The 19,042-nt window shown below is 39.1% G+C and overlaps 2 protein-coding genes across 3 annotated transcripts in view; one reads left to right on the top strand and one right to left on the bottom strand.

The window, feature by feature from the left end:
• Positions 1-7,293, bottom strand: part of LOC126336804 (DNA excision repair protein ERCC-5 homolog) — an 82,698-nt gene extending 75,405 nt beyond the window's left edge. Inside the window, exons 1-4 of one of the 2 annotated variants that reach the window (XM_050000842.1) lie at positions 7,140-7,293; positions 5,762-5,879; positions 5,089-5,264; positions 4,487-4,698 (exon numbers count right to left, since the gene is read on the bottom strand). In XM_050000842.1, the coding sequence (XP_049856799.1) occupies positions 4,487-4,698; positions 5,089-5,264; positions 5,762-5,849 (476 nt within the window). In that variant the 5' untranslated portion in view covers positions 5,850-5,879; positions 7,140-7,293. Of the gene's footprint in view, positions 1-4,486; positions 4,699-5,088; positions 5,265-5,761; positions 5,880-7,026 lie in introns of both variants that reach the window. The other variant, XM_050000841.1, reaches the window with a different exon arrangement.
• A 550-nt stretch (positions 7,294-7,843) lies between these two features.
• Positions 7,844-19,042, top strand: part of LOC126336807 (suppressor of hairless protein) — a 198,580-nt gene continuing 187,381 nt past the window's right edge. Inside the window, exon 1 of the mRNA XM_050000848.1 lies at positions 7,844-7,935. The gene's annotated coding sequence lies outside the window, so the exon portion shown is untranslated. The remainder of the gene's footprint in view (positions 7,936-19,042) is intronic.

Here is a 19,042-nt window from a genome sequence, read left to right on the forward strand (position 1 = left end):
GTGTACAGTGCAAGATGTTACTGATTTGTTTGTCTGATGGGGCTGCTAAGTGCTATACCACCTACTGTGCTCTCCTGACTTACGCCCTTGTGAGTTCAGCTAGTTTTCTAAACTAAAGGAAACACTCCACAGCATTCACTTCAGAACTGCTACAAATTCATCGGGCAATAGACCGTGTCACTTGGCCTGTCAACACAACTGGCACTGCTAAGAGTATCCTACAACTTCCACATCATTGGTGACGGGTTATACACAATGCTGGTGACTACTTTGAAGGTCAGTAAAACTTTGAAACACGTATCTATTTTGTACGAGCTGTAAATAAATAGTTGCCACTATTGAAGCTCCAACCCTCATATTTTAATAATCATTTTTTTTTTTTAAGTTTCACAGAGAAAACAGAATCTACTTGTTTATTAGAAAATGTAAGACTGTACATGGAAAAGGATACTTAAGCAATCTGATAATACTGAAATTCAACCCACCTCTCCTACTGAAATTAGGAGGATAATAAATTCACTCAAAAGTAAAAGTTTCCCATGGAATTTATGGCACTTCCAACAGAGTACTAAAAGCTTGTTCCCAAACAGATAAATAGGATTCTAAGCCACATATGTAGTAGCTCACGGCAACAGAACAATTTTCCGGATAGACTGAAATATGCCATTGTTTAACCATTGCATAAAAAGGAGGATAAGCCTGATGCTAAGAATTACTGCCCAATCTCACTGCTGACAGCTTTATCAAAAATTCTTGAAAAAGTATTATATTCATGAGTAGCATACATATTTGTAAGAATGAAGTAGTAACATAATCTCAGTTTGGTTCTGAGAAAGGCTTTTCAATAGAGAATGCTATATATGCCTTTACTGATCAAATATTAAATGCTCTGAATAACCAAACATTATCCACTGGGATTTTTGGTGATCTCTCAAAGGCTTTTGGCTTTGTGCATCGTGAAATTCTTCTAGATAAGTGTAAGTATTGTGGTATGAATGGGACAGTGCACAGATGGTCCAACTCATATTTAACTGGAAGAATGCAGAAGGCTGAAATTAACAGTACAGACAAACTGCAAAAATCAGCAGTCCTCTAACTGGCAAGTTATCGAGAACGATATCCCACAGGGTCTTCAATCACTAATTGTTCATAATATATATTTATGACTTGCTACTCTATATTCGTGAAGACAAAAAGCTAGTTCTTTTTCTTAATGATACACTTATAGTAATCACACCCAATCAACAAGAATTAGCTGAGTAAATTGTAAATAATGTCTTACAGAAAACTATTAAGTGGTTCTCTGCAGATGGACTCACGCTACATTTTGAGAATAAGCAGTATTTACTGCTCTGTAGAGTAAATGGCATAACACCATTGATAGACTATGAAAAAAACTGTTGCTATGCCAAAATATTTCAAATTTCTGGGTGATGAATTGATGAGAAATTGAATTGGAAGAAACACATCCATGATCTGCTGAAATGCTTAAGTTCAGCTACTAATGCTATTAGGGATATTCCGAAGTTTGGTGACAAACATAATAGTGAATTAGCCTACTATACCTATTTTCATTCACTGCTTTCATATTTTGGCATAATTCATCATTAAGAGAAAAAGTACTAATTGTACAAAAGTGTCTAATCAGAACAATAGCTGGAGCCCACCCCAAGATAACTTTGCAGAATTTATTTAAGGAACTAGGGATATTCACAGTACCTCCACAATATATATACTCACTCTTGAAATTTGTTATTAATAACCTGCTCCAATGCAAAAATAATAGCAAAGTGCAGACCTACAACATTAGAAGAACGGACGACCCTCACTGTTTTGGATTAAGTCTGATTTTGGTTCAGAAAGGATTGAATTATGCTGCCTCAAAAGGCTTTGGTCATTTTTCAAATATCATTAAAAGTCTGTCAGATAGCTAACCAGCATTTGAAAACGAACTAAAAGGATTTCTGAATGAAAACTCCTTCTACTTAATAAATGAATTTTTAGATTTGAAGTAGTAATTGTAAATAAAAAAATACCATAAGATTTTTTTGCACAATATAATTAACTTTTTTCTCTTTCTCTCTTTAAAAATATATATATATATAAATATTCATCTACTGACAATACTGACAAGGGAAACTCCTGATCACACCCCCTCAAATTTAGTGGTAAGATGGCCAAGTGGATAGACCATCAAAAATTGAACACAGATCAAGCATGAAAACAGGACAGAGGTGTATTGAACAGAGGAAAAAAATCAAAATAGAGTGGTCCAAGAACAACAAGTGCAATAAAGAGCAGCCTGAACAGCAAAGACGTCACGGGTAAGTGGTCAGGGAGGTTTGAACGTGGCTTGCCTGCTTGGCGGTCCAACATCGCAACGAGGACAGGACAGCTTTTCGCTCTATGGCTGCTCTTACTGCACTTCTTGTTCTTGCACCATTCATTATTTCTATTTTGCTTTCTTTTTCACATTCAGCTTTCTTCCCATTTCCATGCTGGATCTGTGTTCAGTTTTTGAATGGCTATCCACTGAGCCATCTCACCACTAAATTTGAGGGGGTTGCAACGGTTTCCCTTGTGAGTAGCAGGAGTTGTCATTCAGAAATTATTTTGATTTGTTTTTAAATGCTGGTTGGCTATGTTGGACTTTTAATGCAATTTGGTAAATGACCAAAGACTTTTGTGTTGGCATAATTCACTCCTTTCTGTGCCAATGTCAGATTTAACTCAGAATAGTGAAGACCATCCTTTCTTCTAGAGTTGTAGCTACGTACTTCGCTATTATTTTCCACTGGGAGGGGTTATTATTTCACAAATGAATGTATGTATTGTGAAGGTACAGCAACCAAATATTTGTGACAAGCAAGAATTATCAATTTCACTGCTGCGTGTCTGCCAACTTGCTCAAGAGTGAAATTTATAATCTTGCTTGTCACAAATATTTGGTTGCTGTACCTTCACAATACATACATTCACTTGTGAAATAATAACCCCTCCTAGTTGAAAAATAATAGCGAAGTACGTAGCTACAACTCTAGAAGAAAGGATGGTCTTCACTATTCTGAGTTAAATCTGACATTGGCGCAGAAAGGAGTGAATTATGCCAACACAAAAGTCTTTGGTCATTTACCAAATAGCATTAAAAGTCCAACATAGCCAACAAGCATTTAAAAACAAATGAAAAGAATTTCTGAATGACAACTCCTACTCACAAGGGAAACCGTCACAACCCCCTCAAATTTAGTGGTAAGATGGCTCAGTGGATAGCCATTCAAAAACTGAACTCAGATCCAGCATGAAAATGGGAAGAAAGCTGGAATGTGAAAAAAAAGCAAAATAGAAATAATGAATGGTGCAAGAACAAGCAGTGCAGTAACAGCAGCCATAGAGTGAAAAGCTGTCCTGTCCTCGTTGCGATGTTGGACCGCCAAGCAGGCAAGCCACGTTCAAACCTCCCTGACCACTCACCCATGACGCCTTTGCTGTTCAGGCTGCTCTTTATTGCACTTCTTGTTCTTGGACCATTCTATTTTGAGTTTTTTCCTCTGTTCAATACACCTCTGTCCTGTTTTCATGCTGGATCAGAAATATTCTGCTATTTTTTTAATGAATAGGTTGTGATTTCCAATGTTGTAGATAGTCTGGGACTCAAGAGCACTGATTAAATTTATAATCTTAATTGTCACAAATATATGATTTTTTCCCCCTGTCCATCAAGAATTATGAGGCTGTGGTCAGGTTAGAACACAACTGTTTGGTTATGAGTTGACAATGCCATCAAATGTAAAAGCTAAAAACAACTTGATTGTGATGACAGACTGATCTGAGGCCTAGGTTAGATCGGAATACACCAATTTTACTCGCATAAATTAATTGCCACATGTATTTGCTTCTTCTCAATCATATTGCATTAGTTGTAGCTTAATGAGTGTCTAGCCTCAATATTCTTTCAACTCTTCAATGCAGTGAGTAACAAGGAAAAATTTGTTTCCTGTAAAACATTATTTTGAAGTAGCTAAAGAGTTATAGTACAAGGAATGAGGAAGGCAGACCAAACCTGATATTGGAACTCAGCCTGTAAAATCTGTACATGGATAATGTTGGTTGAGCTGATGGGATATGAGTAGCTTCTGGATGTCTAAAACCATGGTGGGTACTATGCTGATTCAAAAAGATCATGGAAGAAACAGCTTGTGAATTGTTCAGCATTAGGAATTTGTTTATCTGGATAATTTTGTATGACAGCTATACTACTATACTGTCTAACAGTAATAACAGTTAATATGTTGGAATAAATAAACTAAAACATAACTGGTTGGCTTACTGTATTATATTCACACTATATCTCATCAGTTAAACTGAGAAAGGAAATAGCTTTAAAAGTGTAAATGTCTTAGCAAGGTCTTCATTGTGTTCTTCACAAGATGCGATATCGATAAAAGGAAAGTAGAACATCACTTACACGAAGAAACATATGACTCACCTGTTTTCTTCCTCCTCCTTATTTTCACCGAGTTCAGGTAATCTGAACATTTCATCTTGATCATTATGTTTCTGTATCCTGGCAGCATTGGTCAAATCACTGTTGCCAAGGGCACTGTTTACTGCCTTATGCTTAATTAGATTTGTAAGTATTCTCTCCCTGAGACGCTCAGCATCCGTTTCTGCTTTATTCTTCTTCTGCTGTCGAGCAGCCTGGTCAATAAAAGAAAAATGTGAAACAGTTGACTGTTTTAACTCCAACCCATTCATAATCTTTGTAGTGTACTAAAGCAAATGTCAGATTGATTACATGGTATAGTAAGCTGAGTCATTTGTTTCAATACAATTACGTAATTCAATTTTTATCCTTTGTTGAAACATAGAAGAATAAATTATTTTTGTATCAAAAATGTGGGAACATTTTTCTACACTGTGCAAGGAAATGCAAGACACTGTCTGCATTCCCACAAAAGCACATAATTATCATAATTCAACACTCTGAAACAAAGACAGGAAGTCCAGGTCTACTATAGAATAACCTTTCACTGATGAGGAGCTTAATTACAGCAAGGGTCGTGAGAAGCAACTACGTGAGGAACTTACCACAGTCTGCTTCTTTAGGTGGGGGACACCACCATCAAAGACAAATACTGGCTTTATTTTATAAAACAGCAGTTTGCAAATGCGATGAAATAATCCCAGGAGATGAGCATTAGGTAAGGGATTTCCTCTTGTATCCTGGAAACCTTTTACAACTTGGTGCAACCAGATAGAGACGTCTGTTGTGTGTTAAGGTATGTGCCAATCAGCATGATAATGTATATATACATAAAATATGTTAACTGTCATTGTGCTAGTAACAATACAGTCCAGTCAGATTAAAAAATATTGCCAATTTTAATTGAGTTTGGAATTTACAAATTAGAAGTCAAATATAAAGGAAAAATACAATATTTATTTACATTCTTGTACAGAATCAAAATAATTTAAAGCAGAATATATTGTTTCAGAATCTTTGGGATGCATTTAATCCATTAATAAATAAAAATTAATTTATCTCTATAGTTATAACTATTCAAAAACACATTTTTTAAATCACTGAGAACATATTTTACTTTGCCTGGCGGTAAGGCAGTTTCCCAAAACAATTAGCTGTTCTACACATTATTGATTACTGAACAATAATTAGTAATTCTTTGAATGGAGACAAACTTTACCTTACATTTACTACCAAAAATAATCCAAACAAAAGAGAAGGAACTGAGTAAAAGGATACCAACAGCAAGAACTTTATTTTCAAGTGTCTCCAAAGGCACTATTTTCCCAGATGGTTCGATAAGATTCCACAGTCCATGTACACCCATTGTGCATGTTTTTAAATCTGTAAACCCATTCTGTTAAAAACACAAAGAAACAATTATTTTCTGTATCAAAAGAAGTAGCATGAGCAACTCTGTTCACAAACGAACAAGGTAAACACATCTGCACAACTGTTAAGCCACAATTGGCTACTTAAGAAAAACATCTGATTACTACAATCTTAGGTCATTCATGCCACTGAGAGGAATGCATGAGTAAGAGAAGAAGAATAGGGTGGGGATGGTGGGAACAGGCAAGTTGCTTCCTTGGCCTTGTAGTTGGAGGAGAATGAAGTTCTGCTTGGAATGTTTTCCCGTGGGAAATAAATGCCAGCACTTGTCTTTCACAAAAGAATTTGTGGAGCAGAAGGAGAAGGTGAGGAATATGTATACAATGAATACTTACTTTCAATTTTAGGTGTTAGGTATTTAATTAACAACACAAAATAGATCACTTCTGTAACTTTCATGTGAAACAATAACACTTGCATTAAATAAAAGTGGATTCAGTGAAGTTCAGTACAATACACAGACTTAAATATTTGGTACTATTATGTATGTTTATACTAGAAATTAAATTTACTTTAACAACAGGAAACAGAACTTCTACAATAATTACAACTTTGATAATGATGAATAACCTATTTCTGTTTAAAATTCCATTTATATTATGTAACATAATAATATTATTCGTATCTACATGGTAAACACTTCAGTGTATCCACTACTGAAAGTGGTCGAAAAGTTCAAAAGTAAATTAATTGAACATAAAGAAAAGGTAAGTTGGAACATAAATAAATTAGGTACTGGTTGTTGTACTTACGAGGCATAAAAGTGCGATAACGGTATACTATATAAAACCTCCATCATAATTACACACAAATAAAAACTTGTCACATATGAAATGCCCGGTAATTTTTTAATAAAGTGTGTGTCCCATCTGACCTGAAAATTCTTAACTACTTGACTGAACTTCTAAATTTGCCTCACGTACTCAGCAAGATTTGTGATAGTTTTCATACACTATATTAACAGATGAAAACATCAACGTTGTCCGCAATGGGAATTTTTTTTTATTAATCGTCCTCTCAGAATTATTTTTTTTTAAATTTTTAAACGTTCTAATGAATGTCGCTCACTACTAATATACACACTCCTGGCACAAAATTTGATTCCCACTTACCAATAAATAAGAGCATTTAACTTGTTTTGATGATCTTCTACACTGTTAGCGTTAGTGTTTGTTTACATAGGTACTGCTTTAAAGAGTAAAACAAAGCACAGATTTGCAATTACCAGCTCGTAACAGTGTGCTATAAAGTGACGTACACTAATTATTCCATAACTTTATACCCTGAACACTCAACATTCCTAATTAATCATCTTGCAGTAACCGCACTCTTCAAACAAAACAAACTGTCAGTCGATTGCAAGAAAACAAACAAACTTGTGAAATGATTTTTTTATCGTATGTACACCATATCCGGAATGTTGGCTGCACCTTTCCGTGGTCAATGTTAGTACAGGTCGTACACAAAGAAACGGATCACGTAATTCAACAAATAAAATATGTTGTATTTTGGCGTAGAAAGGGATTACATTCGTTTGTAAAGAACATCTAAATTCCTGTAATGTCGAAATGACTCTGCAATGACACAGTCACACTTTTCCGTTACAAAGCATCATCTAGCTTCCTTTGTTGTATTCTTGTTTTTATTGATGCATCTGTACTTCCCACACAGTTGTCAGCGTCTCTCGTCACAGAAAGAGTTTTGGTAAAAACATTGAATAGTATAGCGATAATTCACCTCGAATGATTGTAGATTCTGACCAAAATTTTCAAGGTTACTAGCTCAAGTATATCAACAAAGCCCTATCTACGTCTCTTGCCTCGAAATTTACACTATAGAACGAAAGCTTGACGGGGAAAGCTGCCATTCATATGTTGGCAAGCGCCGACTTGCGTGGGAAAGGGGCCGTGGGAAATTCTCATCATGAGCAGGTGTCTGTAGAATGATGTTTGTGAAGGAAGATAGTATGGCTTTCCAGTCCTACAAATCAATGATTTTGTGCCACCTCTAAGCTGGAAATGGTAAGTACAGCGTCTTATGTTACTTTACTGTATACGTCATTTGTGTACATGCGCTGCACTGTTTACAAATAAACAGTAGGTTATGTTTAAGTAGCAAAAGTAAGCGGCAGTTACGAATCAAAATAATATGATCACAGAGTAATAATGTTGTCTTCAATGCTTCTTTGATGAGATGGTAGAGAACGTGTTGAACCGTTTCGTACGTGTAGTCTCCTCAAGTTTGAGACAAATCCCACAGCTGCTGTGTGATTGGAAGAATTTCATTTTGATTCTCCCTACTTTGTTCGGACTTACTATTTTTGTATTTGAAATCTACACAGCATTGATCTTGTCTACGACAGATTTCGGTGCGTACATATTAGATGAACCCTATGTACGTTTTAATATTTTTCGTTCAGAAGTGGTATTTTAGAATACCCAGTAAACGATGACATACCGTATATTGATTGTATGAAAACATTGATGTTTGAGTATCTTCATAAAAATATCAATGCCATTAATATCCCAAAGTTAAAAAGTAAAAAAAAAATGAGTCTTAGAAATTGTCACTGCTCTCTGTATGTTTAACGAGACTGTTGACAGATGACACAAACTTTAGGGAATAATTCTACGGCATAAAAAGTTGATCTAGTGTACATATGTTATAATTATTTTGTTTACCTGAATGAAATCTTTCAAAATCTAGGCATTGTGATCCATATGTGGGAGCATTTACCACTCTTTCAATTTTTGCCTATTTTTCACACAGTTGCTATTAAAACATTCGAGAAAGTGATGAACTTACCTTTTTACCAGAGTTTTCTTTTAAACCCATTGAATTATCATTTTCGTGAGCATCTAAATCACTAAACTGTGTTTCATTCAGAAATCTGTATTTTCAGCTTTGTGAAAATTGTTATTCAAATAATGTTTATCACTTGTGTCATTGGCAAGATTCCAGGAGATGAATTTAAACGTTGCTTCTATTCAAGTGACTTAGCTAATTCTGTTGATGCCCCTGCGGTTTGTAAGTAAGAAATATACATACTAAAACCTCTGATGTGACATTAGTAGTATACATAATTTTTTTCTCAGCTGGTGGTAGTAGTTCTTTCGCAGCCCCAAGTGTGCAGAAAAATAAATTGTTAAAGTATGTTTGGTCTATAAAATGACAAAAGTAATTTGTCATTGATTGTAATAGTCAGAAGTGAGTCGATGTTTATTACAGTCAATATTTATCAGCGGCATCAGCCTCAGGAAATTATAGTTAAATTTGAAGAATAAAAAGGGGATATCTGGACATTACCAGAATCTACATAGAAAGTACAACTTTCGGATAAATAGAATCCTACACTAGTCTTAAATTCACTTTAGCAGTGGCGACATTCTGTATCAGAAAAAAGGATGTATTAGTAGATTTAGAATTTGATAAAGGATAGTTAAGTTTAGTGAACGAAACATTCTATAACAAGTTGTTTTGACTCGCAATCGAGAGGTCATTCAAATTCCCTTTTAGCTATCCAGATTTAAATCTTCTATGGTCTGTGTAAATCTTTTAAGGCAAATATCGGCGCGGTTCCTTTGAAAAATATGTTCCCCAAGCTGAGTTTCTGCACAGCCACTAATTACCTCCCTTCTTTCCTCATTATTATACTAGAGTGTCAAGTGATTTGCAACACTTGAAATCATTTGGACCACGCTATCTTAGAATTATCATCGACCAGATTATCATTACCAACCGACGTTTAATCCCTGCTCGTACTTGTAATCGGAAGGAACGAGTTCTTATCTCCGTTCGATTCTCCGAATTTTAGATTTCAGCAGTGGTGTAAATTATTGTGTTCCACATAAACATGTACTGGTAAAATTGGTGTTAAAAGCTTATGCAACAACGTATACCATAAGCCAAAAATTGACGTGCCTACTGTACATTGATGTGCCTGCTGTACAGTAAGATCAGATGATCTATAAAATGTGTAATGAGCCGAATAAAATATAAGTTAATTTTCCTTTGATACTGCGTTCATCCCAAAACACATTAGATCCTAATAGATAGATACATATTTTTCCTGGAGATGAAATATTAGTATGAAGTTAAAGATTTCCTCTATGATTTGTCTAGTGATCGTGAATCCGAACCGACTTGCGCACATGTGTGTTTATAATAAATAGTTAGGTCAGTATCGGTCAGTTTGTTCTCAGCTTCATTTATCTCTGTAACATAGAATGAACACTAGGATAGTGGTATGACAGAACTAGTCATTATTGTTGTGATCTTTAGTCCTAAGGCGGTTGATGCAGCTCTCCCTTTTAGCCTATCCTGTGCTAGTCACCTTCTGTGCGTTAAGTAATGCAACCTCCAGTCATTTTAACCTGCATCCTGTATTAAAACCTTGGTCTCCCTCTGCAGTTTTTACTCATCATGGTACCTGACAAATTTTAAGACGGTGGAAGTTGGCTGTGAGGACAAGATATTATAAGGCATGCATAAAAACAAAAACAAAATTTCACGCTACGCCGACGTCACAATGTCTTTTGCTCAATTTTAGAATTTTTGTGAGTATTAGGATGTACATAGATTCTATATCGCCATTTAAGATTTCATCGGCATCAGGTACTCAGCAGTTTCTAATGAACACTGATGTATTGTGAGATGATGCTCCGTTGAATGTTTGGAGAAAATTATGCTCACTGTATTCTAAATGCGACGTTGCAGAAATTACTTAGGATAATACAACTGCATTGTATGGAATTTGTCACTTCTGCCATATGCACACTTTTAGCGATCTTTTATTTATTTATTTAGGCTTTAGGCGACTTTGACCACACAGCCAGCATTATTTATAACTGTACAGAGTTAACGTGAGACATTGAGTTAAAGTGTAATGGCAGAATGATCTCCCAATGGGATACAACATGTTAAGATTACATTACCTGCGAGGTACAAGTCTGTTCTTACACAAGGAGCACTCCCCCTCCCTCCCTCGCTCCTTAACAGAAAACAGCAAGACTCTGTTCAGTAGTGACCCTTCGGCATGACACAAGATGATGAACAACCTTTACACAATCAATGATCGTATTCAAAAGGTCATCCATTGGGGATCCTGCGACAAATCATTCTCTAAATGCAGTAATATCTTACAAAAATGAGCGCTTTCTCATTTATCAAATTTTCCCTGATAAAGGAACTCTGATAGCGCTGTTGAATGTAACACTGGAACAGGCTACGTGTATATTCTGGAATATTCAATGTTTGTATACATAGGAGCACTCTCCGTCCAGGTATTCTCATGTGTTCTAGCAGTAAATTGGTGTTCGTAATAAACGTGCTTTCAGTTCTATGCGCAGCACTTCACTGGTGACCTTGCTTTTGGATTTGAAATTGTTACGACGTGACAATGTTATAACGTGATCAGATATCCCCTTTTCACAATGGGACTCATTGCCTGTAATATTGGCTGACGTTTCGTGGATGGTTGATATTGGCGGACGATTCGTGGATGGTTGAAATGGGCCTGTTTTCCACGCGAAGATAGTGGAAAGTTTTAATTTATCCTCGCAGTAGGGCCATTGTGTGCGGACCAAGTCTGGAGGATCCCCGACCCTACCTCCTTCACTTGGCTACTCTTGTACCCCTCTTTTTACTCTGTTTTAATCGCTTTTAGATTCGCTTTTCCTCCTTTCTGACGCACCTAATCTTCTGTTCTGGGTGACGCACTCTATTGAATAGTGGACGCTCTTGACTGTAATGGATCAGTGGTGGGACATCTATTGGTGGGTCATTTCCTGTCGCATGCAGGCCTCGGGGATCCGGGGACGCCCGCCTGCTGAATTCCCTGTTTCCTTCATCGTGCTTTGATTACCGACGGTACAAAAGATGTCCATTACGTTTTTAGCCTTCTCGCTTTCACTGTGATGAATCTCGCGACTAGGTCAGAAAACGATCTCGGGGGACGTCTCCACTTCTGGTGCACCACTCTTGGATCGAATGAATGATGATCTCGTTGTTTGGCCCCTTACGCCATCTCCTAATAAACCAACCAACCTTTTCACAAAATTTCTCAGGCAACGCAAAACCTCCAGGACCAGGGTTAAGTTTTATTTGTCGATCCCGTATATGTAACAGTATATACAAACTTTTCATCCCTATCCAAAATAACAGCGATGGTAGTTGTAAGAATTTGAGTTCTCAGTTAAATCTCAGTGAGCTGTGAGTGAACGAAAAGGATTCCCGATACGGATTACTAAGTCAAGCATTTGTCTTACAACCAAGGAACACTTTAGTTGAAGCATTTATGAGCAAAGTAGAATACAGGATATTGTAGCGAGTTGTATGCTACTTTATTATGATCCAAGCCGACAGTTAAAAATATTTATCAGCACTCTTCACGATTTTGAAATACGGGGTGTAGTCGTTAAGTTTTTATTATTTGCTGCGGAAAAAAGTTACATTGAAACTTGTGTTAATCATTCTTACACTATTCCTTGCGTCGGATGACCTGACAGAGACCTTGGTTTTAGAAATCAGCTGTTCAGAAAACACTCCAAGAATAACTTGGTTGTCATTCTAGAAATGCCTGCCACGTGATGGCATCGAAAGTGGACGATGCCACTGTGTGCTGTGTGAGGAAGATACGTTGGCGAAACAAAACTGATGGTCCAAAGGAGCAGCGTGTGTGGTTGTCATGTGCGGAATGAACTGCGGCGTTGTCGTGGAGCGAGATGCCCTCTTCAGCAGCTTCCCGCGAGGCGCTGTCTGGAAGGTCTCCTGTAACCGAATCAGAAGATTTCAGTAGAATGCTCCTCTGATGTTTTATCACAAAGGTGTTATAAATTAAATGTAAAAAATTAGGAATCCGTCTTCTATAGTTCCCGAGGTAGAGGGTCATTTGTTTGAGAACATTTGGTTTCTCAGAAGTTGTAATTACAAATTAAACTAAAACATATATTTAAATAGAAACATCAGTAAAAACGGAGCAGCACTGTAGGTATCATCATCTTCTACACAGTCCAAATTTATCCTCTTCCTCCTCGTCAAAGATCATGCCTCCTTGGTCACTTTTTGGACCTGGAGCTCAGCTTTGTCGATTCCATACTTGTACAGTTCACCCAGTATGGTTTCAGTGTTCCAACTAGTCTTCACTCCCAGCTTTTCCAAGATTTTCAGCGTACCAGTATTGCCATCATTATATGTGTTGACAGCATTGTACAAACCAAACCCCCAAATACAATTTTAGGTATATTTGTCCAGTGAATGACACATTCACATTTTGTGTTTTTCCTGTAGGCGAGGTCTACAATAGAAATGAATTTGCCAAATCTCTATAAACCCAAGCAACGTGCGATAAATAGTTGCTGTGCGCGAACTTTTCTAAAGCTATAGCCGATACATTTTTTTTATATATATATATATATTTACGCTATTGACCTGAACGGAGGTCGTGTGGATCGGCTTGTCGTCTATTGATATTTTATGTAAAAAGGTTGTCTAGACAGCGTTCTTCATACCCCCTAGGTTGGTTTCACTGCTTCTTATGGCCGTCCGTAGTATTCAGGTAGTTAATTGATGGTACTGTCTAGTAGACGACTCCTAAAACATAGTCTTGCTGTCAGTGTCTTCTACAGCTCTGCCTTCTCCGTTATACCACAGGTATTGAATGCATGACGTAGTCAAGAATCACAACTGTTATGCCAGTTCTACCAACTAATGCAGAAAGGTTTCCACTAGAATTTATATCATACAACAGCCTTCTAGACATTATGGTTCGTGTATGGTTCCAGCTACCTTTTAAGATCTCAAGCCTGAAGCAACGAATGAAAATTTGCACCAAGGACGAGATTGGAACCCAGGTCTCCTGCTCATTATGCAGATGCGCTAACCATTACGTCACTCTGGCACAAGGGTTTTGCACGTCTGCACGCACTACCCTAGCACGCCTCCCTCCTGAATCCAATTCCCATTCACGCCTCAGCCCCTCATGGTACTACTCGTATTTCGAAAAGCATTTTCAAAAAAATAATTTTGGGTATCGGCCTGCATCGACGTTTCGACCCCCAAGTATTTTCGTTCGTCGCTTCAGTCTGCATATATACGTCGTAGAAAACACATGAACGCAGGAGAGTTGGGTTGTTTCGGGGGAGGAGACCAAACAGCGAGGTCATGGTCTCATCGGATTAGGGAAGGAAGTCGGATGTGCCCTTTTCAGGGAACCATCCCGGCATTTGCCTAAAGCGATTTAGGGAAATCACGGCAAACCTAAATCAGGGTTTGAACCGTCGTTTTCCCGAATTCGAGTCCAGTGTGCTAACCACTTCGCCACCTCGCTCGGTGAATGCAGGCGATTCTACTTCGTGTATGGGCTGCGCCATTTCGTTTTCGATCGTCAACGGCCTGCTACGCTCGTGTGACTGGGGCTTTGACTATCAGGCGCTTTTCTGCCAGCAATGAAATATGACATTTTCAAGGCGGGGCACGCGATCTATTATGCACACACTCTTTTATTTACACATATATGGACAGCATATGGCAAATAAATTACAGTTAACCAGTTATAATTCTAATGAGTAGTCGTCAGAACTAAAAAATCGACACAAGTCAAAAATGCAAAATTAAAAATAATACCATATTCGATAAGAAATTTTTGAACAGAAATGCGTAAACAAAAAATAATTTTATTTTTCGAGGTGGTGCTTAGAACCAGGACTTACCTGTTCTGCTTTACAGAGTGGACAAGCCTCCGACGTTCACATTTTGTGATGACATGTGAACGTCCAACAACTTTCCCCTTATTCTTGTTGTCAGTCGTTCTTTAACCACTTTCCTTGGATGCTGACGACAGTAGCAAACAGCCAACCTGCTTCGCTGTTTAGGAGACGCTCGTTACAAAGCCGCGGGCCATACTAATCTACTCTTTGTCAGAGTTGCATACATAAGTTAATTTCCCAAATTTGCGGCTCGTGTTGTCGCTCGAAAGATTCCACAGTCATCCCTGGTCCGCTTACGTACTTTCCTTAACGCGTCTCGCACCCACAACGCCGCCAGACGCGGCTTTCAGTATCGCAATGGACAGCGATCATATTGCTTTGGTTCATCAGTGTATGCAAGTGACAATAATCATCCGTCCTTCGGCGGGCATATTAGGTTAGATAGTCGTGTGCGCCAGAAAATAGACAACGCCAGTCCATAGACTGAAACGATCTCCGACGCCCTCACAGGGTTGAGTAATCTCCAGTATCTCCGACATACAAACTAAACTAAAAAAAGACAGAGGGCTCCTGGAGAAATTTGGTGGGATGGCACATACCGTATGACCTAGGAATGTTAGACGATCATCGATGTTGGGATATTAGAAATCGATTTCCGGTGTCGATAATGAAGATTTTGTAACACCATAACATTTACATCCACTTCTTCGCAAACAACCATATTGTGCATGGCTGAAGGTATACTGATGTTCATTCTCTTTTCTGTTCCAATCGCAAGTGAAGAGAGGGAGAAACGGTTATCTATATGTCTCCATAGGACTCCTGATTTCTCTTAACGTCTTCGCGATCCTTTCGGAGTTGTTAAATAGCAGTTGGATCGGTCTGCAGTCTGTTGCAAATTCCGATTCTGTAAACTCTCCAAATATTATTCCGCGAAAAAAAATACTTCGTCCTTCCAGTGATTCGCATTTGAGTTCACATAACATTCCCATAATATTCGCGTTTTAATAGAACCCAAGGTACAAAGAACAGGACAATAGAACCTCCCGTAAAAAAATCTGCCAGCATGCATCTGAACTGCTTTGATGTTAAAGATGAAATACCTACCTTCGATATTGGGCATAAAACTAGGCAGTGTGTTACCTGTGGAATATCTTTTCTGCCATGTAATGAATCGTTTTGTGAGCATCTCTCACTCGCTCTCACGACAACAGTGCAACACTTTTGCAATTTGTCAGGCGTAGGCATTTCTTTTCATTGTTCATTCAGTTCAAGTTTACGTGGAATCAAGTAGTGTGCACACAGAGTGCTTGGAAATATTTAATTGCGAAAAATGAGCAAATTATGTAAATTTTTCCATTTACGTCAGCTTGCTTACACAACGGAAACCAATGTATCCTTAGTTCAGGCGAATGGGGCCTCCGGCCCAACAATGCCATTCGATCATTTCGTTTTTTCAGTGTATATTATCTATCGTTTCTTTCTAATATAAACATTTTAAAGTCCCTCACATTTTAATGATGTCTGTGTTGACATTAAAGGTGGTTACGAAATTATATTCGGTGTAGGAGCGTCGTCAGCAGTTGTTGATACATTATTTTTTAACACTTACATTGCTACGAACACGCCACAAAAATGGAGAACTCCGTGTTAGATTAAACGTTGTACAAGGAGTAAGATCAGTTCATACGCGGTTCATTATGGGAACAAGTAACAGATAAAAAAATTAGTGCGGATGCATATATTTGTGGGGCTTGTAATGATAACTATTGCTATAGCCTTTGGAATAATAAATATCATGTTAGATGTGTTTGTGTGTTGCTTTTTACCCCACTCTATAAGTCTATAGATGAAAAGTATCCAGACACTTGTTAGTGCACATTAATATGGAGTGTGCCCACTCTTCGCCTTTATCACAACTTGAACTCTGTTGGAGACACTTGCAGTGAGGTGTCTGAAAGCATGTGGGTGAGTGGCGGCCCATTCTTCCGGTAGAGCCGAAGCCAGAGGAGTGCTATAAAGTCCAGAAAGTTTCGCAGGAAAGCTTCTGTGAAGTTTGCAAGATAGGAGACGAGGTAGTGGCGGAAGTAAATTTTAGAGGATGGATCGTGAGTTGTGCTTGGGTAGCTCAGATGGTAGAGCACTTGCCTACGAAATGCAGAGGTCCCGATTTCGAATCTCGGTCTGGCACATATTTTTCATCTGCCAGGAAATTTCAAGGTAGTGATGTTGGACGCTGGGATCTGGAACGATGCCGCCGTTGTAACTTATCCCAAAGCTGATCCGCTGGGTTCAGGTCGGGACTGTCGCCAGGCCAGGAATGTTATTATCCACAAACCATTGCGTAACATACGATGTTTTATGACAGGGTGCCTTGTCATCCTGATGCAGTCATCTTCTCCGAACTCCTCATCTACTGTAAGCAGATCACAGTGCTGTAAAAATACACTACTGGCCATTAAAATTGCTACACCACGAAAATTACGTCCTACAGACGCGAAATTTAACCGACAGGAAGAAGATGCTGTGATATGCAAATGATTATCTTTTCAGAGTATTCACACAAGGTTGGTTCAAATGGCTCTGAGCACTATGGGACTCAACTGCTGTGGTCATTAGTCCCCTAGAACTTAGAACTACTTAAACCTAACTAACCTAAGGACATCACACACATCCATGCCCGAGGCAGAATTCGAACCTGCGACCGTAGCAGTCGCACGGTTCCGGACTGCGCGCCTAGAACCGCGAGACCACCGCGGCCGGCACACACAAGGTTGGCGCCGGTGGCGACACCTACAACGTGCTGACATGAGGAAAGTTTCCAACCGATTTCTCATGCAAAAACAGCAGTTGACCGGTGTTGCCTGGCGAAACGTTGTGATGCCTCGTGTAAGGGGGAGAAATGCGTACCATCACGTTTCCGTCTTTGATAAAGGTCGGATTGTAGCCTATCGCGATTGCGGTTTATCGTATCGCGACATTGCTGCTCGCGTTGGTCAAGATCCCATGACTGTTAGCAGAATATGGGATTGATGGGTTCAGGAGGGTAATACGGAACGCCGTGCTCTTCATCCGTATCACTAGCAGTCGAGATGCCTGTCATCGTATCCGCATGGCTGTAACGGATCGTGCAGCCACGTCTCGATCCCTGAGTCAACAGAAGGGGACGTTTGCAAGAAAACAACCATCTGCACGAACAGTTCGACGTCGCTTGCAGCAGCATGGACTATCAGCTCGGAGACCATGGCTGTGGTTACCCTTGACGCTGCATCACAGACAGGAGCGCCTGCGATGGTGTACTCAACGACGAACCTGGTGCACGAATGGCAAAACGTCATTTTTTCGGATGACTCCAGGTTCTGTTCAGAGCATCATGATGGTCACATCCGTGTTTGACGACATCGCGGTGAACGCACATTGGAAGCGTGTATTCGTCATGGGTATAGTGGCGTATCACACCGCGTGATGGTATGGGGTGCCATTGGTTACACGTCTCTGTCACTTCTTGTTCGCATTGACGGCACTTTGAACAGTGGACGTTACATTTCAGATGTGTTACGACCCGTGGCTCTACCCTTCATTCGATTCCTGCGAAATCCTACATTTCAGTGGGATAATGCACGACCGCTTGTCGCAGGTCCTGTACGGGCCTTTCTGGATACAGGAAATGTTCGACTGCTGCCCTGGCCAGCACATTCTCCAGATCTCTCACCAATTGAAAACGTCTGGTCAATGGTGGCCGAGCAACTGGCTCATCACAATACGCCAGTCACTACTCGTGATGAACTGTGGTATCGTATTGAACCTGCATGGGCAGCTGTACCTGTACACGCCATCCAAGCTCTGTTTGACTCTATGCCCAGGAGTGTCAATGGCGTTATTACGGCCAGAGGTGGTTGTTCTGGCTACTGATTTCTCAGGATCTATGCACCCCAATTCTGTGAAAATGTAATGACATGTCAGTTCTAGTATAATATATTTGTCCAATGACTACCCGTTTATCATCTGCATTTCTTCTTGGTGTAGCAATTTTAAAGGCCAGTAGTGTATGTTCTACCGAATTTAGCGTTTTCTTAAGCGCAATACAAGTAAAGAGACTTTGGCTAGGAAACCATGCATACTGTAACCCCACCTTCTCTGTAAGTCAGTGTCGGCTCTACAAAGGTTGACAGGTAACGCTCCAGGTATTCGCGAGACCTAAACTCTCCCATCGGATTGCCACAGTGTATAGCACGATTCACCACTCAAAATCACTCGTTTCCAGTCATCCATTGCCCAGTGGTATCGCTATTTAAACCACCTCAAGGATGGCGTATCGTTGACGACAGAAATTTTATGAGGCGCTGCTCGACCGTTGGCCTCCATTTTTTTTAACATTGCGCTGGCCGGATCGCTGGCAGCACTCTCGAGCTCACGAGTGATT

Source organism: Schistocerca gregaria, chromosome 2 (genome assembly GCF_023897955.1).
Source record: "Schistocerca gregaria isolate iqSchGreg1 chromosome 2, iqSchGreg1.2, whole genome shotgun sequence".
NCBI lineage: Eukaryota > Metazoa > Arthropoda > Insecta > Orthoptera > Acrididae > Schistocerca > Schistocerca gregaria.